Source organism: Battus philenor, unplaced genomic scaffold (assembly GCF_028537555.1).
Source record: "Battus philenor isolate CCGP_79_NKW_IND1 unplaced genomic scaffold, ilBatPhil1.0.hap1 SCAF_1, whole genome shotgun sequence".
Lineage (NCBI taxonomy): Eukaryota > Metazoa > Arthropoda > Insecta > Lepidoptera > Papilionidae > Battus > Battus philenor.
The window spans coordinates 7,338,594-7,362,479 of NW_027181661.1; the positions used below are offsets into that span (position 1 = coordinate 7,338,594).

Consider the following 23,886-nt stretch of genomic DNA (forward strand, 5'->3'; position numbering starts at 1 on the left):
AAGTCTTTAATGAATCCCTAGAAGAAACAAGAGACGAACTACGTTTTGTAAAGTTTTGGTTACGGTAGTGAAACACATAATTTAAAACAGAATTGTTAAAAAATGTATAGGGATTTATGATTTAATATTTGATGGCCGAAATTGTTATCAAATGAAGTGATAGTAGTGTGATCAGCTCACGTTCCGTACCCGATGACATTTCTTCAAATTGCGTCATAGAAAAGCGAGCAATAGCATCAGAGGAATCCGGTTATCACGAACATTGATAACGTTTCGTAACATAAGATCTGCCGCGATCGGCAATGTGACAGTTTGCCTGTGATCTGATTAGATTTGGTATAGAGTTACTATATAAATGAATAGTATAAATTTGTGACGTTGTCCAAACACTAGTTCATACTTTGCCGGCATAGTGACTAATAATTTGATCTCTCATAATGTAATCTATGGTTAATAAAGGCGATCATTCAAGAAAATGAAAAAAATACTTTATTTTTGAATGAACAGTGCTTGTTGGCTTTGCTATTAACATTTACGCCGAAAAATTGTAAAATATACTGCGTTAGTTCATTCGATAATAGAAGTTAATTAGCGAGGAAAAGAACCCAAAAAAATTACTCAAGCTTATTACCTACCTATCCATGACATTTCTATTAATATACTGACTTATTATATGTCTGTAACCCAAATTTCAAATCTTTAATTTGCAATTTGGTAAGAGTATGCCTCTTGTCAAAAATTTTACGAAATTCCACCCATTAAAACAAAAACAAAAAATTCATATTTTCATTACTTGTTAAAATTGACCTAAAAAGGATATTATGAAATTACACTCAAAAAAGACACTTAGTATACTATAACTAAGTTTTACACATACCAATTTTTAATTAGGTGTACATTCACATATTAATAGATCTTGGTTTACAGGTGGTAGATTGAAGACAATATTTGTATATAATGTTTACATTTAATGACTAAGCTTACAGAAAAAGATTTCATTGAAAACGAATAAACATTTAAAATAATCTGTATTTTCTATTTTAATATATTCTAGATAGGATTTATAATTGTAAGCTTAAACGTCAAGCAACAAGTAGATGTTCGCTCTCAGTAAAGCTATTAATTTATCTACTTTATTTCCGTTCTTATAACGAACCTGTAGTATTGCAGTTTTTAAACATTTATAGCCCGGTTAAGATATTATATTTATTTTTATTCGACATTAAATGAATGTTTATTGTCTCAGCACTAAAGTCACACAATTTGTGTAATAAAACACATAGATTTACTTCTCATAGTTATTAAACTTTCCTGAATAAAACCTTTATGTTGCTAACAATCATTAATAAATTGTTGTGTCATAATAAGTCTTCGAAATTCTATCATAATTTCCACCTCATCACAATTAGTCATTTTACCTGCGCATAAATTAATGAAACGGTTATTTATTTATAACATACAGACGCCTGTAATACGTAATTAAGATACTCCAATTGTCTTTAAAATGACTAACCCTAAATGTTATAGGAGATTTTCTTTACAAAAAGGAAAGATGTATTTTTATTAAAAATAATTTATAGTGTGTGATATTGACTCGGATCTTTTATTTTGCCGTGAATAGACAAAACGTACATGGTATATATATAATAATAAGTAATTGAGTATAATTAAAAAAATTAATGGAATTCGAGCTATTTCATTAATATCTCTTTTCTCTTAGTAGCAGATGTAATGGACCATTGAGCACATTGTCGTATCAGCCCATAGACACTCGCTGCAAGGCATAGACCTCCCTCAAAGATATCTGTGGGACGATATACCATAATCGCCTCGCCTAGATCGCAGTGTGGTATTATGGTACGTCCAGGACGCTGCTGCACATCCTCGAGAAACTTGTTTGTGATCAGTAGGAATATGATAGAATAGACAAAGTGTGAATTATATTAAATTCCGGAGATTAAACCCGCGACCAACGGTCGCAAGCCTCAGTTCTCTACCACTGGGCTGCCACTGATAATAATGAATGTTAGTTTTAAAGTTCTCATTTTCTGTTTGAACACATAAATAAGCGACCCACCTAAACATTAATAGGAGAGAAAATATTCATTTTACAATGTCACACGGTGTTACCTTTTTATATCATATTAAACTCTACACAACTGTAAGTCAGTTTCTTAGTCTATCATATTAATATTATTCATTGCGGCGCACAACGACGTTTCTATGTTTTTAATTTATAAGAGCGCAGCAGCATAAAAGAATTCGCCAATAATTTTCCTGATATTTAATTTAAAAAAATCGCTTTTGCCTTCCATGTAACTTTGCGGAATGAACATAAATACGGTTTTTAAAAGATTGTAAATGATTTCGCAATGCTGCAATATTTAAATATTGAGAAAATCTCTAACTAATTATGTCATTAGTAACAGAACTATATTTTGTTAGCAAACTAAACGACAAAAGTAACTTGCACCCGACTCCCGTCTGAAGTAATTTAAATGTTTACAAATGATCTCTTATTTAATTAACTGTTCAATGTTAAAATAAGTAGACTAAGTATCACATATTAGAGTACGTTGCTTGTAAACAAACACAAGGTTTTACCTTCGGCTTTATTTAACATATACGTTATAAAATTTATATTATGAAAGACAATATTATGACTTGAAATATGTCAGTTATTAAGTCACGTAAGCCAGAGCACGCGTTGGTATCTAGTATGGCAAAGCATTTATGAGAGGTGTAGATTTATCTCAATATATTTTAAAAATTAAAAACAAATTTGTACTTACTGTGGTTATGACCGATGCCACTATTGCAACTTTATTCACATGAATCATTTTTGTAACTAGATGATACCACTAAACGTACCCAAGAGTATAACACGCACACAGCTTCGCAGAAGCCTAGACGTTCTCAGGCGATAAGGCAATCGAAATACATACACACTTTATGATAATCTCATTCCTCTTTTTAATATAAAACGGACATATCTTTTCTATCTGTAATTTCACTACGGTCCCATTATATTTTTGTTTAGTCTACGTTTAGTAAAATGCATTAGTCTAATTGAAAAATACTTTTAATTCTTAAAGGATGAGCTTCTTTAATGGATAAAAAATAAAAAATAACGGTTCGAAACTCTCGCTGTATATTTATTCTAAAATTAGTTTTTGCGACGTTAATTAGATAAGAAAACTGTATAGTTAATTTTCTTAATACAATGAAATGGAAGGCGAATGATGGTAAATGATTGGTATTTCATGTATTCATATTTTATGTCATTTCGCATTTATATGACACGAATTATAAAATCTTCTGCTACAATAAAAAATCAATCTGCGTAACGTGGGACATAAAAGATATCGATTAATAAATTTCCAACACAGTTGGGCAGCGTTCGAACGTTCTACTCGTGCTATTTTCGTCTCTAAGGAAAATATTCCCGAAGGACGTCTAGGGCCGATTTGTGTTGACCTATGATATACGGAATTGAAAACTGTTCCATCACTTTGGGTAATTACGCAGTCGTTCAATAATCCACGGAGCAGGCTATGCTCAGTATTTCTCTACGAGTTCGTGTCAGGAATCATAAAATCCGTACTCGAACGAAAGTAACTAACATAGAAAACGGATTGATAGTTGAGTTGACTTTGAGTTGAGTTAATTGAAAACGCATCGGGCATGCCATATAAAGCGCAGAACTGATGGCTGCCCTGAAGGCAAACATAAAGTAAGTCGTGAGATATTCGAAAGAGGTAGGATGTAGACCACATCCAACTTATTGGAAATCCCTCTGGAAATAATATGAGGTTGACCAATGTCCAAAAGACCTATGCCCAACGGCTGTAATATTGCTGATTAAATTAATCTCGATTTCAATATGTTGTATTTTCCTACTGAGTGAACAGGTTTTGCTTAATTGACATTACATTAAAAGGATTTCTGTTTAGTTTGACGCCCTATCATTTGTAAATAGCGAAAAAAAAATTTCAAACTTGTTGGAATGGGAATGTGTACATTATAAAAAATAAGGACGAATGAAAAATCAAGGTGCAATCAAAATATTTAAAAATCCATTTATACAGTAAAGTTATTTTCTTAATATATTTAAATTGGTATAGATTTTGTACTGCCAAAAATAATAGCCCTCTGATATTCCAATACAAAAAATTACTTAATGTAACATATTTAGTAAATACATAGATCATTTGTCAGCAAAATGCTATTCAAAGCTTTTATACCTATTTCCCATAAACCGGTTTATTCATGCCTGTTGACACTTATTACTATTAAATTATTTTCATTATTATTAAAATAAAGCGCACAGAATTAAACAAACAGCGCCATCTATCGGTGACATACATGTTGATTTTTTTACGTACATATGGCTGTCTACTTAAGTTGAATCGAAGACGTTCATTATCTTAAATTTGTTACAATTATCATCAATTAATATCATCGTGTATAGAAAACAGAGATGGTAACGGGAGCGTCATTTATTTAAATAGCGCGACTACGTGTGCTACTACCGAACTCTGTCGATCATGAAGTCGCTGGTCAGTTACCTTTATAAATAGAAATATTTCTGCTAGATTAAAGCTAGATATAGGCTAGATTTTCTATTATAAATTTAATTCTTTGACGGGTTTACCAAAACTCAATTTATCAACTATTTTAATATTACCTATAACTATAAATAATATAAATTTATTACCTCTTGTATATAATTCATATTCAGTATTATTTCCATTGACTTATATTTAAGAAAGTGAAAATAAACATTACTTTTACAGCCCATTAACTTCCAGGTTGTGGTGTGCTTCGTTGGTTTAATTACCAATGGATACTGCGAGAAATCTGAAAGAGGAACTGTCAATTCAACGTTACCTAAAGACATGTGAGTAAGCTAGTTTTGATAATCATTTAAAATGGCTTTTGGTGCAATTATGATAATGATTTGGTGCATCTGATGGGTCCAACTAGTTTTGGGAGGATCGTGTTGCATTGGAATAACGTCAATAATCTTTTCATTCAACTCGAAACTGTAAATATCTTTATAATGATACTTCATTTAAATTAACGTTTCAATTTATCTACATTTACTGAGTAGAAATTTATTTAAAAAACTGCTATTTGTTACAAAAAAAATTGAAAGTTGACTTTACTTTTATACGAGTTAGTACTTTTTATTGCTTTGCAGGTATGTTGTCCATGCTACGGTGTATCAAGTAGGGATTTTAACTAACAAAACAGATGACACATTTAGTAAAGACCAGTAAGTGTTATAATTACCGTATTTATTCTCAAAATATGTTCTCTTTTAGAAGGTAGAGCGGTTGACTATGTGCGAACGCCATCGTACAACTGAAATGCGTCTGTTCAGCTTCTGTTTTATTTTTAAGTTCATGGACCCTTCCGCTCCGTGAACTCGGTTCCGATGAGGCTATAAAAGCCTCCAAGATAATAGCATCAACTTCAACCGAAACCCAGCAAGCTCCAAATGGAATGCTTGTATTGATAAAAACACATGGCTGTTTATACTTTGGCGAGGCTATTCCCTTTTAGGAATTTGACCATAAAGTGGTTAGATAGGCCTATTCTTACGCGACTTTATTCAAACTCGTTTAATAAAGAGTTTATTGAGATATATTGTAATTACACTTGAAAATTACTATATAGGTGTTAGGAATCCTTGAGCAACCATCGATAGAACGACTACTGCATACATTGAGAGGGCCTTTAAATACAATAAATGACATTGGCATGGAAGCGGAAAAGGTTTAGTAAACTTATGAATAGATAAGCTTTTGTTGTGGCAATGACTTTCATTTCTGTTGCTGCGACGTTTCTTGAGGTGCATTATTTTTCGCTGTGGCGTTTTCGTTGATGAGTCGCAGAACAAGAAGGTTGTTTTTTCTTAACTTAAAGCGTGCCGGCATTCACAGCGGTTTAACGATTGTGTGATTATGTTTAGCATTTAGGGGGTGGCTACATTGTCAATTTTATTCAAAATTATTAATTTTGGCTTACGGATTCCGGATCTGCCTGCCATGAGTTTGAGGCAGCTGTAAAAAAATCATCAAAAATTTCAATATATATATTAAAAACCTTTATTTTCAGAGGGCATCAAGAGGCTATTACATTCTACCGAAACAATGGATCAGATCTCAACTTAAGTGGTATTCGCAACCCGTTAATGACCAATGTGACAGCCCAAAGCATTATCGGTATCGCACCAATGGAAAAGGCCAACAAAACACATGAGATCTTACCATGGACTAGTTTAGAAAAGTTAGCTTCATTACAGCCCACGTCTAAAACACCTGGTAAATTATTATTCATTGTATCATTACTCGAAATTGCATTAATTTTTAGTAAGGCGCTTTGATTAGTACATTAATTTGACGTAATTATTTAAAAACGATGAGTTTGACATTATATATTAATTAAATAAAAAAAAAAACGTAATAAAGCGACTTAAGAGATAATAAAAAGAAAGTTGACTCTGTAGTATTGTTGAAATGCGAACATCCGGTATTTTTCTATTGCGTTTCAACGTACCGTGGCAAAGTTGTAGACTATATTCCGAGTTGCAGATCTAGGTCATTCTCATCGAATCCTAACAAAAGGAAAAAAAATTGATTACCATAACGTTCATTATATTACCGTAACATACGTACGTAATATAATGTATTATAAGATTTGGGAGCAAGCGCTGCCAAACTCTCATTTATCAGTGTTATTTACTGTAAGTAAGATATAATATAATGGGCGGTAAATAAATTCAAAATTATTTAAGATAGAGTAACAATAGATGGACCAAACATAGCAGCCACGGTTACCCGCATAACTTTTGTGTATGCGCTCTATGTTTTTGCATACATAAGTTTTGTAATAACGATCATTAAGATACAAGTCACTGCTTTACAATGCGTTGAGTAGTACCTACATACATTAAACTTCTTAGTATTCTATATCGTTAGATCATACACACCTTTTAATTTATAAAATCTGATCTAGTATTTTTCTCTATATAATTTCATAGCCGTCTACCGTACTTCCCGGATGTCGTTCACTAGTCGAGCACCACGAAGATAATCTTGATTAAAACAATAGACCGGAAAAAATAGTTAGATAAAATGTATGTCTTATATAGAGTACTTTGTTCTTTCATTTAAATAGATATGGAATCTTTTTTACAAAAAGCTCACGGTCTTTCGAGGAAATAGTACAGTCAAACTATATGTACGATTCAGCAGTATGTAGATAGAAGGGAAAACTACCACACAACTATTTTTTTTTCTCTTACTATGTTTTCCACTATCATTGCAAGTAATAATGATGTTAAAAAATGTTGCACATGTACACATATAGTCCCGACTTTATATATTCAGTCATAATCGATATTAACAGAAAGAATATTGTTTTTTATTTACAGGAGGATTAAAACCTAACGAGTTACAACAAACTGTTAAATCTAAACGAGATGTCACCAGCGTACCAGTAAAGATTGACAGGGGTTCTGCAACGATTCCTCCGGGGAAAGGTATCCAGTCCCTTGCATTACCCCCTCTGTTAACATTGAATCAGGTACCTGTTCCAATACCCAACACCTCCGTAGTACACTACGCCAAAATTAATACACTAGTAAAGACCCCTTAGAGTACAATAGAAATGAAAAATTTAATTACAAGTATTACGAGTTTCTAGAAACTTACGGAAATAATTTCAAAATAAATATGTAGAGTAATTTTGACTTTTATTTTACCACAAATATACATATTGTTATAACGCTATGTTTTCTTTTAAGCTTAGAGGATTACGGTCAGATATTAGTAGAATTAGTGATTTTTTTTATTTCATTTAATGTATTATATACTTTTTATGAGATCCTTGCAAACCTTGATTCAGACGAGGTTAGGGACATAACGGCCCGTTGATTTAGTAACATTGTATTCTCCCAAACCTTTGTACAAATTGATTTAGTCTTTAGCAGAAAAACAAACTGTATCAAAATTTGTGTGTTCTCAAGTTTGGCATAAAAATATACAAATGGAATATTTTCTGGAAAATATAACAAATAGTTTTCACCTTAAAACTACACTGGTACAGTAGTACATAGTATTAGAAGAGTCCTTTAGTAGACGAATGAAAGTAACCATACCCAGCAGAATGGCAAAATAAAGTGACAGTGAGCATGCATCATAGCCCATAGAACAGATGCCATGGCCTTAGGTATCTAGAGGTGAGATTAAAACCTGCAAACGCAGCGTAGTGCTTCCATTCACGAGTTATACAGACGAGACGACCATGCGAAGGTCGTCAGGTCGCCTGCCCAAATAAGCAGGCCGCTTGTAACAGGACTTATTGGAAAATTATGGAAGAGGCATACGAACAGCAGTAAACAGCTAAAATAATGATTACCTGTACAGATTTTCATATAACAGATGAAAATCATTGCAGGCGTGCATTCTAGTACTTATAGTCAAGTTTTGAATATCTTTCGTAGATTGTGGTTTCAATCCATGACATGCACTTTTGTTTCAATGATAAAACACAGCTCACAATCTGTGAAGGATAAGAATATTAGTAAATCCACATAAATTAGAAAAAAATACTTGTGACATAGGGTATATTTCTTTGTTCTACCAGTGCTGCTTAATACACAGTTGCACACAAAAGTGAATTAAATAGACTTCTGCCCTTTCGTTCATGTGCATTTCAATAAGACAGTATTTACGCCGAGAATATGACGCAGTTTTTTTTTTAGTTCTTCCGCGACATCTTGTTTTTGTAGCATGTGATTGTGCAATGTTGCGTTTCATATATAACTATCAGTGAATCACTTTAAAAAAGTTTTCGTACCTAATTTTATATAACATAAATGATTATTTTGATAATGCTTAACTTTGTAAAAACAGTGTTACATTTTATATCAGAGAGTTCTAGAAGTCACACAGCGCCGAAATATTATTTATACAGCTTATCATCTATTATCTTATTATATTATTTACTTTTTAGCGTTGGTTAAAACAGAAATATAAATTGGATATTCTTAAATTCAATTCTTTCTCTCATATATCCACAATTTTAATAAATTTAACCTTAATTACATTTACACGCAATGTAATTAAGGTGAATTTTTCATTACATCGGATTTTTATTTTTGTTTACACTTCGATTTCTGATAGTTATTACTAATATATCTATGATAAGGTACGACTTCTTCCTTCTTTGTAACTTCCACGTACATATTCTTAGGTTGCTTCTTTTTCCGTATTAATATCATTAAGATTATTAGTTAATATGAAGCCCTTCTTTATCTTTAACCATCTTTTATCATATAGATATCGACGGAAGTATTAAACTTTTGATTGTCAGATGATTACAATTTTAATAATTAATAAATATGTTTAAACGTTACACAAATCACGTTTACATGTTACTTTTCAAGTTATAAAATGAAAAGAAGTGAAGAGGATTCGTCTTGTGGCAGGTATGTTTATAATAAAGAGTGAGCAGTAAAGTCACTTTTGTTTAGTAAATAACTTCTTACAGCCAAAGTTTCAAGGGCTTAAAGAATACTCCATGATTTGGCTTCAGCAGGATGGAGCTATTTACCATACACGTAATGGCAGCATGGCGATGATACGAGAAATGATCCTAAGAAAGATCATATCGAAGAGGAGTGACACTGTGTGGCCCCCACCACATTTTTTCGTCTTGTTATTTTTTATTGAGGAAATCTCTACGTAACTTTTCGAAAAAATTACAGACTTACAGCAAAAAAATTCGAAAAGCAGCTGTTTTAGCTTTAATTTTCGGGAGTGTTTTTGAAAATCTTCAGTGGCGTTCGAAAAAATATTCCTGAAGATTTCTTCGGAAACATTCACCATTCTAGTGTGGTATTATTAATGATACACAATACATCAAGATGTACACTTTGTCGATATAATTTTATAATAAATAATTTATTTTAATTACAAATATATAACCGGAAAAATAAAAAAAAATATATTACACTTTATAGCACAGAGCTCGGGTATTGGTTAAAAAAATGCATAGCAGTGACCTTCAGACGTAAGATGGTGCGTCGTATTGGCCTTATTACACTAACTACGATGTTGAATGGCGTCGCAACACAATAATACATATTCAATTTTATTTTGTGGTAGATATAATATCTACAACTACTTAAAAGTGTAACTAATAACATTTATAATAACTAAAATAAAATAGACATAGATGTTGCCAGTAACATCCACGTGTTCATTAGATATTGGTACGAAATGCGTTTTATTAAAAAAAAAACAAATGATTTTTGTTCTTCGTAAGTGATATTATTAAATGCCGGTTGAATGGGAAACCCGAATTCCGTGTCTGTTTTCGATAAATTGTTATGGAAATTTATGCAAGGTGAGTTGCCACTGGCGTAGACTTGACCTCTCAGAAGGTTATTTCGAATTTATTCGAGAACAATGTTTTTAGGTTTATAGCATTACGTTTCACATTTATAGGAACTATTTCGAAGATATTGAATAAACTCTTATCGCAATCGGTCCTTCACTAGACCACGGCTGAACTTAGAACTTTTGGCACCTTTATGTACGTGTTGTGATACACTGCATTGTATCATTTTATTCCTTTAGTACAAATCCAAATGTGTACGGGTGCGAGACATTGAAGATCATGAAAGACATTATGCATCGCATACAAGCCTTCTTCAACTGTCTTCGCCGAATTCTTGGTATATACTGCTCAAGAAAATCATTAACACTGATCGAAAGGAACGCTGCAAGGACTCCGGTCGACCAACAGATCAAACGCGTAATATTTAGATAGGTCACATTCCCACAAGATACCAAGGCAAGCTCTTGACTGAAATCTATAAGAAAAGTAAAGTGAAGCTATCACGGCGGCGGACAATCATTGCAGAGTCGGAACAAATAGGAAAGACGTGGATCGAGTTAAAAAGTTTCGACCGACCAGGATGGCAACGCATTCTGGACGCCTTCAGCCCCACCTAGTGGACAATTAGGTCCACGGAAGGACATTTTAGTTAAAATGTCCTTCCGTTAAATATTGCTCCATAATTTCAGCACATATTCACAAAAGTCCGGAGACGGAACGACTATCAATAATAAAATACCAACACTTATGTTTATCGTTATCTATACTCGATGAATTTACGTTACGTTATCAGTGATGATGCCAAAATGGTCGTTATTGTAAGTAATTAACGTAAAAACATAGGCGTCGATGTGTAATATAATGTGTAACAGGTATTGACTAAAGAACATTCGAGTGGCAATGTAAAAAAACAAACACAATAAATAATTGTTAATTTTACCTTTACGACTATTCGTAACTAAACTAGTGCAAGCGGTAGATACCTAGCGTTTTTTTAAGATTTTTTTGTTTACTATATATCGTCAAAAATATCTATGTTCTCTTTTGACATTGAAAATATAATACACATATATACTGAATGATAAGCACAGGTATATATATAGTCGCCATTGCAGTAGAAAAAATAGTGCAGAAGCAAAGCTTTGCCAGCCTTTTGAAAACTGGCAGAGATTAACTTTTTTTATATTTATTTCTCAACGGCACAAGAAGCTCGTTCTACAAGCGCCTGCATTCTGAACAGTAAATGATTTGACATCCTTGTCATGGTTCGCCACCTCGCCACCTAGTTGCGTGGTTCGAAAATTCTGATTCCATATTCTCCGACTGTCGTAAACGACGAGGGTGATATTCGGGAAGTAGAAACGATTTTCTTATTGAGCATCTTCTTCTTTTCAGTCGATAAAAACCCACTTCAAAGCCTCCCATCTCAATGATCACCACGATGACGTGTCTTGCGCTTTCCCTATCCTGCTACTTCCCGGGGCTTAACTATACCGGCTCGTGCGCAATTTATTGAGATATAATTGTTAATGTCAAGTCAAATAAAATCTGCTATGAAATACTGGTTTCAAATAATAAGGATGTTACTTTTTTCGCCCAATACTGATATATGTAACTCCAGTCAAACTGCTGGACATAGGCTTTGCCCATGGATTTCCGATAGTACCGGATAAAGCGGCCTGGACCCAGCGTCTTTCAACGACCTTACCAAGGTCGTCTGTCCACCTTGTTGCCTATCTGCTGCGGATCTAATTTGCAATCCGTTGAACTATTTTGGTTACTTTAGAACATCTACGGATCTCCTAATTTGGGAATCAATCTCGTAGAGACCCCGAGCATAGCCCTCTTCACGGCTCGATGAACGGCTGTGAGCTTGCCAATAAAGAACGAAAGGAATATTAATTTTATTTTAATTTTTGGCTGTTATGATTAAATACATAAAATACTATAAATGAGTACTTTAAGTAATTAAAATTTTCACTCCTAACTTTCATAATTTTTCTCAAATTTTGCTTAAAAAAAGTAATCTTGAATTGTTTGGTTTTAAAATATTTTTATGTTAAGCTTCGTAATCTAAAGTACTGATTGAATCTGAAATTTTCGAGTTGTTTTTGTTGCATTATCTAATAAAGAATTTTGTTCGAATATACCTAAATGATAAGCATTACTGCTTGTTTACATAATGCTTTGATATAATTCGAATCATAGCTGTTTTTCTGTTTTAATATTCGGCGATAAATATAAACATAGTACAGCTTCTACGGATCGCGTCTGCTTTTATACTGAATATTTTATTCGACAAGACATCTGTTATAAACCGAGAATTTATAGTGATTCTATAATGTGTTTTTTTATCACTTTAACCGGTTTGTGCTAAAGTTAAACATGAACAGGTATTCTATGAAAAATAAAATGCATATTCTCTTATTAATACATTGCGGTTTAAAAAATCTTTTGAATAATTTACTTTTTTTAAGTAATAAATATTATGTCTCTTGTATAAGTAGTTTGCTTTTCCTACCATGCAAATAATATTTTAGATATTTAACATATACACATATATATTTTAAATTACTAATAATTCTACAAATTTACTTTCAATGTAACATAAAAGTAATGCGTTTTAGTATACAATTAAATCAGGAACAAAGGAATCCATACAAAGGGATAGGCATCTTGGGATATATCGTAATCTTCAATGTTAGTCATTCTATTGTTTTAATAATTCAGACGTGGACAGGTGAACAAGCTGTAACGCATGTCTGATCCGAAATTTAAATATGCAATGCAAATCTTTCTTTGTCTGGCTCATGTTTATTAAGTTATAAACTGCTTTCATCTTTTAAGAATTTAGGTTTTTAAGGCAAAAAATGCCGTACTCAGAATTCGTTATAAAGTAATCTCTTAATTCTTGTCCACTTCTACCAGTGTTAATTCTTTCCGGAGTGGTAGTAAACGTTTCAATAAACAAATAATACTAACCATTCACTACCATTTCGGGCATCCTTCTTGAGGGAACATCTTACATGCAAATCTATGAAGCCAGCATTTAAACGATTATTATTACATTATTATATATTACGTGGCCTACCTTCTGCCACTTGAACTAGCCAATTCACTTGGCCATCTCGGTTATTTTCGTTCGTCAAAGAATCTCCTCGTTTCTGATTCGACGTCACTCCTCAATCAACTGAAATAACTTAAATAAAAGATCTGAGCTAAGCGCGTTCAGCCTTTTAAACATCTAACTCGATGAAGCTGTAAAGTCAAGTGACTATATGCAATATCATATCATAATCATAGTAAAATAATGTTCAATATAATCAGGACGTTTATGTTACTATAGTATTTGCATATCTTGTTCACGAATGACTGGCGAATTCACCACGTATTGATCACAGGATTGGATTGCTGGCAAATAGTATCTTAAAGATATCGAATATTATCGATCAAAATGCTTTATCGGCAACATTTCTTTGATGTCATTGGATTTAACTCCAGTTAGTTACTGAAATGATTTTAGAAAAAGCAATTGTTCATGAATTACTTGGTTAAATTTTAGTTTATCTGTCTGTGTGTATAGTAAAGATAAAGAAAAAAATATTACCTATATAATCACAATTAACTTTTACTTTTAGTGAAAAGTCTTTAAATTGTACTCATTAAAATCTGATACGAATATTGTTCATTTTGGATACCCGCTAATAACAGTTTGACTCTGCAATGCCCATTATGTAACATCGATAGCAACAACTAAAATGTTAAAACATCATTACATATAAACATTGTGGATATTGATGTGTTCAATAGTCACTGGTGGCCCGGATAAGATAACGTTTGACGCCGACCTGATAAAGATTTAAAGATAAATCGCCTATACCTAAATGTAAAGTAATGACATACAGCGCAGAATTGTGGTTATTCACTCTGAACCTCATTGGCGAATTCACAGTTGCTCAATGGGATTGTTTTTATTAGAATGAATCAGGAATGTGAAGATCCGTAGATGGATAAAAAAACCGAATATAACCCTGTGGTTTGGCATGTTGAAAAGGCAGTAGACAGAACAAATAATTGCTAGGGCCTCGAAGTTCTGGAATTAGACCGGCAAACGCAGCGAAGGACGAACTCCCTCAATATGGAGTGATGACCTGTTTAGGATCGGAAGATACTAGGAATCTATTAAAAATCTATGGGTGTAACTCATGTTCACCAGTCGATGTTCTTAATTTAAAATTACGATGATGATAAATAAATAAAGGTTAAGAAAATGTTAATACTAATCACGAACACAAAAATTAAACTTGGATGGATTAACACAACATTTTTTATGGTGTCTTTTGTAATAAATAAATTTTTGTTTGCTGCTTTAATTTTGTGTACACTGAGACTGTAAATTTATCTTTATTTACCTAATATTGTATGCTTACGAAGATTTAATTTATCCTGTTCATTGAATAAATATGTATAGCAATGGTTAATTTTCAATGTCATCTTATGTAAGTGCACTGCTTTTTTATACGATGTGTGTGCATTTGTGATAGTTTATTTTAAAGCCAGTGATATCTAGTGATTATTGTTACTTTGATAGAGTTATCATACCAAATTTTTGAACGTTACAGGCAATATTTACTTAGTATCAGAGCATCGATGACCCCATGGCTTATTGTTCCGCATATCTTATAAGTGATGAGTTCAAAACGCGACGTGGAATATAAGTAAATTAGACATTTTACAGATAATAAGCTAATCTAATCATTCGATCCATTCCTTGTGCTTAATTATTCATTATATTTCAATAATTTGAATATTAAATTTTATTATAAAAAGTGTGAAAAAAGGGATAAAGGGAGTCGTCTCCGCGAAAGTTTAAAGCAGACAGGTTTTAATATCTAAAAAAGCAACATTGTTAGGGAAATGCATCTATAATAGTTACCGATGTATTTGATTTATCCATATTCACTAACAAATAAAATATTTGCTTAAAATTTATGAAAAGTCGTTGAACTATCTTTTGACGGGACAACTTCAATGAATAGTCTTAATAACTGTTAGCGAATTGGAATATCTGATAATCATTATCATCTTCATTATTTTTGCCCTAGGACTTCCACAGTTGGACACAGGACTCTCCCATAGATTTCCAATAGGACCGATGACAAGGTCATCTTCCACTTTGACCGTCCAACTTCTCTACCTAGGACGTCCCACACAACTCTTGCAGGTTCGTGGTCTTCACTCTAGCCGAAAGTTTCTTGAGTAGGTCCCCCGCTAGGAGGACCGACTATACAGTCAAGGTCGCGAGAAGTCGCCTGATGCATGCAGGGCAAGATTCGTCATCACTACACGATCTTTGCGGGAGGCCAATACCTTGCAGTGGAGGTTTAACGGCTGTAAAAAAAGAAGTTCAATAGTATGTCTGTAATATACATGAATTATTAGATTTAATTGGATCTACATTTTTCTTATCTTCTCTTCTTAGGTGGATGTATTTTTTTAATAAAAAAAAACATGAAATCCTGTATAATTTTCAGAATTTATGGTAGTATGACGCTTTAGTTTTAGTCTTTCGTTTGAAACAATTGTATACGGATTATAATGAATTCTAAATCAAAAGCATTAACTATTGTTATAAATCTAGCGATAGCTGAAATATAGTCTAGAATGTTATCTAAATCTTTTCAATACAGTCTAAGTTGGCTTATGTGAATAATAATTAAAATCTTAAAGTATTCCAGTTGGCACTTGTTCATAATTTGCACGTATCAAAATGAGGTTAACCTTATTACGTATGTAATCACAAGTATAATAAAAAAAAATCTTATTAGGTGACCATTACATAGCTTCACATTAGTTCTTACGTCACTGGAATTCGTCAAGTAGTTTTATATGATGACAGTTAAAAGATATTTCGTAATCGGAAGCTATAAGTAATATATAAGTCTATTTTTAAGATATATACAATTATATCAAATATATTTTAGAAAAAGAGCTATGTATTATTCATTTCAATTCAGAGGTCAACGATCTATTTCAATTGTTACTTAAATAGAATGAAATAAACTTATTACGTCTGTTTTTTTCAATATTACATTAAGTTAAATTAACACAACATATACCTATTTTAGCCATAGCAATTATTTTAGTCCTTTTGACAAGAAAAAATCCTTTTTTTTTACATTAAACCATTATTAATGTAAAGTGAAAAATTATGTACATCAGAATATATGAAGCTAATTTTAAATTATCTCTATTACATATTACACAAGTTTATTATTACAATTTTTTGCAAGATGAAGCCAATTATCAATAACTATATAAAATTTTCTCCATTGGAGTATTTTACATTGCCAATGTTATAAATCTTTCAGGGACTTGAGATTATAATGGCGTTTAGAGCATGCACACACTAAAACCGGCTATAAATCATAATTAAGTAGATAGACATTCGAAAATTGATTTAGCTTCATACCTATACAAAAATATTTACCAGTGATTGACGCGAAAATAAAGCAATGCAGTACGTGTTCCTATTAAAATGACTAATTTCAATTTAAAATTTATTAAATTGTAATAGTATTTATGGCCAGATTACTAATACATTGAAAGACAAAGGTGATTCACCCTAAAAGCTGTTTTTTAAAAATATTTGAAACGAATTTGACAGGTGCACTAGTCAACAGGTGGACTAGTCCATCAATACCGTACCGTAATTTATACGATCGACTTTTTCAATACAAGGTTAAGTAAGGCGAGAAAAACTGCGTTATCTTGTAGTAAATGAAACTTCTAGTTCATTGGTAGCCAACTCAACGCTTGTGGTTGATAGCATGCGTTAACTTTTGCGGTTGATGCGTTCACTGCAATATTTTTAATTTACCTATTTTTAAAGTGATCATAATTATATTTTTTAATATTTTATTCGATCAAGTACATTTTTCAAATGTTTTCTCTTCTATCCTCTTTAAAAATTATAAAACACCTGCGCCTGTAAAAAAATTTAAATTCGGTCTTACTTTTAAGTTTGACCACCACTGTTCTAGCTAATTATGGAGCTCCGCGCCAGGTTTTGAAATACAAAACCTTGCGCAATCTGCACTCGATATGTCTAGACGAGAGGGTAAACTTAATTCCGTTATACTAATAGCATAGTTAGTTTTCTCGACACTTCATTTTCAGTATACCAACCACACAATCAGAAAAGTCACTACCTATTTTTAATAAAATAGTTCATAACTATTTACTAGATCTTATTATGTATTCGTTAATTCATATCTTTCTCTGTTTTTTTTTTATTCTTTCTGAGGCAAGTGCGTTCCAAATCAATTTTATATTTTTTCATTGTATTATTTTTATAAAATGTATAATATTATACTTTATTTATTAGAGGTATATATATAGTATATACCTATGTGTGCATGTTTATGTATGTATGTTTTGTACACGTTAACTACCTGTCATTGCGAGCTCAGCGCTTGGAGTGTTCGGACGTGTCTCCCGACTTTCCCGCCTCCTTTGCCTGACTTGCAATAAGGTTCGCTCTCTTGCAGCCCGGTGCAAGGAATTCCTGCGCACAGCGTTTGGAAGTGCGGAAGTGTCCGGGACTTTCCCGCCACCCTTTCTGCTGTTGCTGCCCGTTAAATCCTGTGCCACTGCGCACGGATTCGCTACGCTCGGCGTTTGGGGTGTCGGAAGTGTCTTCGGACTTTCCCGCGTCCTGTAGTTGCCGACGTAGTGTCCGCCTTGCATTGAGTCGCAAGAAAACGTTGCGATCAGCGTTTGGAGTGTCGGAAGTGTCTACGGCCTTCCCCGCCTCAGAGAAGGTCTAAGGTCGTCCCTGAGAAACCGACAGTGAACGCACGTTCAGTCTGTGAACGCTCGCAGACTGCGCAGCTCCTGTCGCTTCGGTCCGGACGGCTCCTTCGTCGTGCCAAGTCAAGAAGCAAACAGCACCCGAGCCACGTGTTTGGTCAACATCTGTCCACCTGCCCGCTCCCCGCGCTTCCGCGTTCCGTCAGCCGTCGCGCGTCGTCGCCGTTACCCCCGCGTGTGGCTAGGCACTGCCTCCCCCCTAACGGCGCCCCGGCGTTGGTTAGGGAATTAGGTAGGTAAGGCTAGGGCCGCTATGAAGAGCGAAAATCCCTCCCCGTCGAGGACCCACACCTGTGCGACGGCTCATCGGACTACACCTCCGGGTACGAGTATCTAGGCTCGGACTCGGATATGGAGATCAACGGACCGAAGTCTGTTCCCCAAACCGACGACTTCACCTTCGTCACAAGAGGAAAAGGCCGCTTCGAGCTGCACCCTCCCCGTCTCCCCGTGGCACCTCAAAAACTACCTCCACATTGGCTAACCCGGACAAAAAAGCCGTACGCAAGCCCAATCCAATGATTGCTCCCAAGCAACCGACCGCCCAACCCCAACAAGTGGCCTCCCAAGGCCCTACCGAAAACGGGACCAAACCTCCCCCGCCCGTCTTTTTCCACGACAAACAAGCGTGAAAAGCTGTCCACTCGTGGTTTCTTGTAAACGAGATGGACAAAGCGAAAGCTAAAAATACCTCTCAAAGTCTTATGATTAGCATATCGCCGTCGCCGACTACCGTCGCTTCACCCGCCACCTGCGTGAGGAAGGCCAGCGGGCATCCCCATCATCGACGCGAAGCGCATGAGATCTCTGCGCACCAAACAACCCATGTCATTCATTATGGCTACCACCGCCACCAACTACAGGGGCTGTCTCAAAGCGCCTAAAAAGCGCCGCGAGGGCCACCCCTCGACCTCCCGCCCTCCCAAAGTCGCCGCCTTACTAACCACTTCCGCTCCCGCGGAAAAGATTTCGGAGTGGGCTTTTTCTCCTCCCTCCGCCCCCAGCCACTTCAGCCTGGGCGAAGCCACTCTACCCCAGAGGCAAGCCCGCCCGAGAGGGGCGGGCTTGCCTACTGCCCCACCGGTTGCTCACGAGCAACCAAAACTCATCAAACCCTTAAAACGGGTCCCCTTCGCCAGCCGAGGAACTTAAAGTCCTCGCGCTATACCTCGCCAATGTAAACCTTGACGAGGTCTGCATCCTTGCCGCAAAACCCCGCAAAGCCTCCGATCCCTCGGAGCGCTTTGTCTGTATTGCGGAGCACTCGGCCCTTCTCGCCGTCCTTAAAGCGGAATTTAAATAATATCCGCTACCCCGTCTCAACGCCAGGATACACGCCCCACATCGAGCCCTGGCGGTCTCGATGCACATATCATGCACTACTCACACATGACACGGCTGCCGCGTCCGCCTAACCCGCGTTCAAGCGAGAGCGGTCCGTGTGTCACCCGACTGCCGAGTAGTCCTCGCTTCAAGCTACATAAACTACATAAGAAAGGACCAATATCTAGCCACCTCCGCACATGCAGTGGTTGTCGTGCATGAAAGTGCACCGCCCGCCAGCCCGCTCGTAAATGCGCATGCGACAGACAATGCCAACTACACAACCGCCACCGTAAATTCACTCGACACGTGTTTCACCCCTCCACGGGGCATCTTCAGGAGTTGTTACACAGATTAGTGCTAATCACTCGGTGTTTAGCACTAATCTGTGTAACAAACAATTTACGGTGGCGGTTGTGTAGTTGGCATTGTCTGTCGCATGCGCATTTACGAGCGGGCTGGCGGGCGGTGCACTTTCATGCACGACAACCACTGCATGTGCGGAGGTGGCTAGATATTGGTCCTTTCTTATTTAGGATGGACTTCCGCAATGTAACGCCTGAATCCATTAAATACATAAACTACACCCCACTTACTACACTATACACCTACATGGGTATAGTTCCCCGTGTGTGGACGTCTTCATCGTAACTGGGGTACGATCCCCAGCGTAAAATTTTTAGTCCGTGGGCCCCTGTTTCCTTGGGCTCAATTTCGATGAAGCTGCACAAAGCCTAGATTGGCTAGCAGTATAACTTCTAATACATAAAATGTCAAATTTCAATGTTAACTACCTATTATTTATACTTCTACTGTTTCCATACTATGGTTGTCTGTACGAGATTGCCTTGTGTCATAATATCGCCCATGGTACTTTTTTGTTTATTATTATGAAACTATTTAAATGTATCCTAGCGCGTACAATAAAAAATATTATTATAATTAAAAAAATATTAATAAATAAATAATATACAGAGACGTTTTTTCTCCAGAAAGTGAACTAGATTATATATACTTTATACGTTTAGTCAATATCACTCTGATCAATAGAAATTGCTGATTTGATAATTACCATCTATGTTGGTAAAGAATTGTTACTTGTCATCCGTCGTGGTGACGCAATAATCGGCTTACAAAATTAAATAAACAACTGTTTAGCATAATCAAATCGATCGTTTACCGTGACAATTATGGTAATAAATGACAACGTTACTTAGCAAAATGACGTTGGCAAATTTTGAAACCGTCTTGTCTACGAAAAGCAGTGAGGTGATTATTTTTTATCAAATCATCAAAGGATCTGTTATCAGTAAAATGTTTTACATATTTTGCAAGTTGCAACGTAATATTAAAAAAATCTTATATTATTATATAGCCCACTGTAGAAAAATGATTGATATTATACTACACAAACCCTAATTATATAGCACAGTGATTCAGTCGTTTCTTTATTTCTGAGGGTCCTGTCGATTTTGAAACATCTTGACAGTATAGATGACGAGCTCTTTGAATGTGTATTCAATATACTTATACCTTTCTCATGCTATCCTGCTTTACTTGTCTGTACTAAGTGACCTTTCATTTACTTAGTATTTTTAGACATTGTGCAATGATGATTTAATGCCTTATAAGTATTATCTAGCAGGCAACCTACAGTAGTGCAGAGGGACTCCACTTTTCCAAACATAATATGTTTGTATGCTTAAATGATTAGTAATATGTACATTATTTAATATCGTATCACGCGAAGCTGTCTGGTGTGTCCTTAGCAAATACAGTTGTTATGTGTGCGACAGTGCTCAAACAGGTTCATCTGGTTTTGGTTGATCGGTGTCGAGCCTCCCGTTCTCCCCTTCTTGTGCACTTGTAATATATAAACACGGTCACTGAACGTATGAACTAACGCATAGCTGCGTCTAAAAATTTCTTCGTTTGCTTAGATAAGTTAATACGTAATTTGCGGTATATTTAAGACGAACGAATCGATGCAGTAGTTCTTTCATGGTTCCATAAACTTGATATAATTTAATTATATTATGTTATATGGGCCGGGTTACCGGTAGAAAGGTTTTTGTTATTAATAATCACCAGTTTTAGTATTCGTTTTTTTTTCAGTTCTATATTATGCGCTGTCAATATCAGACCACTTTTTTCTATTATATCACATCACACTAAATGCCGCCACAAGTGTTTATAATGTATATTGTATTTTATTTTATGTATTTTTATTATCAATCGACAATAACGTGATTACGTAATACATTATTATGCACATATATCGGATTCACATAACGTAACGCTTCCAATTTCATTGTGGGGGTTTTAAAAAATTAGATTGTAATTTAAAAACAGATATTAAACGAAAAAAAATCAAAGAGGCTTGTCTTAAAACAATTGTTGATATAAAATAACGCGAGGAAGGAAAATTACTACAATAATAACAGGTTATGACAATTCCAAATGAACATTGAAAATATTTCAAGTGTTTAGACGCTGCTTACGTTGCTGTTCGCTTTGTATTTTAAATCAACATATGCTCTATTGTTTGATTAATGTATTATACAGTATTTATGTATTTATTTACCCTTTTGACAAATTTTGTAAAGGCGGATTTAATGTCTTCAGGCAAAAGTAGTGACTTCTTTGTAAGTAGCTAGCTTTTAAAACGGTATCCTGAATGTTCCTAAATGTTTATGGAAAAAGTAAACATAATCCTTATATAATGTAAATAATTTCAAGTGTTAATGAAGTCTTTAAATTATTTATTGTAAGTATTGTATAAGGAATATTTGTGATAATGATCATAAAAAACCTGACTAATTTTGATGCGGGTATTGTTGATTCACTTTACGTTGGCAGATGTCATTATAAAAGAGCTCATTTTAATACTAGTCAGATTGAAATAACATGAATAAGTCTGCAACTAAATCTACATCCATTAGTAATGACAACCAACATCGTGCTTATAGATATTATATTAATATTATAAAAAAACCTGGCCGACAAGTGTCGTCATTCGCGGTCAGAGACGATAATTTTAATCAAAACACAAATATTATCAACGAGTTGACTTTCAGTGTCCCCTGTTAACCGTGCTCTGCCAAATAACAGTTTATAAATAGTTTTGGAACTATTTTTCGATATTTATCAACGAACAAAAGTAAAATATGCATTTTTCTCATATGATTTTGAATGGATCCCATAAATCAACGTCAAGTTAGAGTCTTGGAATATGGTAGAGACTTACTCAAAAAAAAAACTAAATGTTAACTAAAGAACTTAATACATAGTATCATGTACTTTAAAGAGAAGAGAAAGAATTAAAGAGAATTATAAACTCTGTTTTGTTCTTTTTTATACTATAACTATAAATGTTTACTTTTAAATTAAGTTCTTTCACTTTCATGTTACAGTGAGTAGCCGCCGAGTAAACAAAAGCCAAAAATTCGTCTGCGTAAGCCGGTTTTGAAAGAAAATAGCATTTTCTGTTATACCGTGTAGACGAAAATATTATTTACCTACCAAAATCAAATTCGATTCAATTAATGATTGCCTGTCTTATATTTTTTTAACTAAGTCAATCAATAAATGTCTTTTAGAATAAATCGCCGTTTGCAATAAAGCCTTCGTACTTCATTTTCATGCTACTACTTATGTTTTCTTTTTATTACCTTTGCGATATACAATAAAGAGTAAATAAATTGTTATATCTTCGATTAGCTACGTGTGCTATCATTTGATTAAGGTTCGATGTTATTTTATGGGACAGTTTATAAGAAAAGAGAAATATGTTTTCTGTCCAAATGACACTACAAGGAATATTTTAAACGCTTAGATACCATATTAGATAAATGTCTGGGAGGAGTAATATTAGAAGATGCGTTAACATGAGGACTAAAGTTATTGTCTTCGATAATGCAATAAAAGCAACTGATTGAGCCTTGGTTCGGTCTACTTCACCATCATCATCATTGCAGTCATAGTACGTCCACTATTAGACGTAGGCCTCCCCCTGAAATCTATATTTCCAAAAGTACTGGTAGAAGCTTGCATCCAGTGTCTTCCGACAATCTCAACAAGATTGTCTGTCTACCTTGTGGGTGGACGTCTTAAGCTGTTACCGGCTGGTGAGCCGGTATGTGGTCTCCAGTAACTCCACTGAAACTTCAAATTACTAATCTACATCTGGGTCTTCTTCTGCATCCTCGAAATGGAATTCTAAAGACGAACTGAGTAGTAACTTAAGTTGAAGCCTCATCTCGGTTGTCTTTATGTTCT

The 23,886-nt window shown here is 34.6% G+C and overlaps 1 protein-coding gene across 3 annotated transcripts; it reads left to right on the forward strand.

The window, feature by feature from the left end:
- Positions 1–4,473: 4,473 nt before the first annotated feature.
- LOC137920292 (uncharacterized) lies at positions 4,474–7,753 on the forward strand. 3 transcript variants are annotated; one of them, XM_068763596.1, is made up of 5 exons: positions 4,474–4,559; positions 4,812–4,900; positions 5,204–5,278; positions 6,124–6,329; positions 7,442–7,753. In XM_068763596.1, exons 1-5 carry the CDS (start codon positions 4,548–4,550, stop codon positions 7,663–7,665), a joined length of 606 nt encoding a protein of 201 aa, XP_068619697.1. In that variant the 5' UTR covers positions 4,474–4,547; the 3' UTR covers positions 7,666–7,753. The 3 variants fall into 3 exon arrangements, with proteins under 3 accessions (XP_068619697.1, XP_068619688.1, XP_068619704.1); XM_068763587.1 differs by having other exon boundaries at positions 4,525–4,559; positions 4,797–4,900; XM_068763603.1 differs by lacking the exon at positions 5,204–5,278 and having other exon boundaries at positions 4,525–4,559; positions 4,797–4,900.
- Positions 7,754–23,886: the final 16,133 nt, after the last annotated feature.

Coding starts and splice junctions, on each gene's coding strand:
- LOC137920292 (XM_068763587.1), top strand. Junction 4,901..5,203: donor TCAACGTTACCTAAAGACAT/GTGAGTAAGCTA, acceptor ATTGCTTTGCAG/GTATGTTGTCCATGCTACGG. Junction 6,330..7,441: donor GCCCACGTCTAAAACACCTG/GTAAATTATTAT, acceptor TTTTATTTACAG/GAGGATTAAAACCTAACGAG.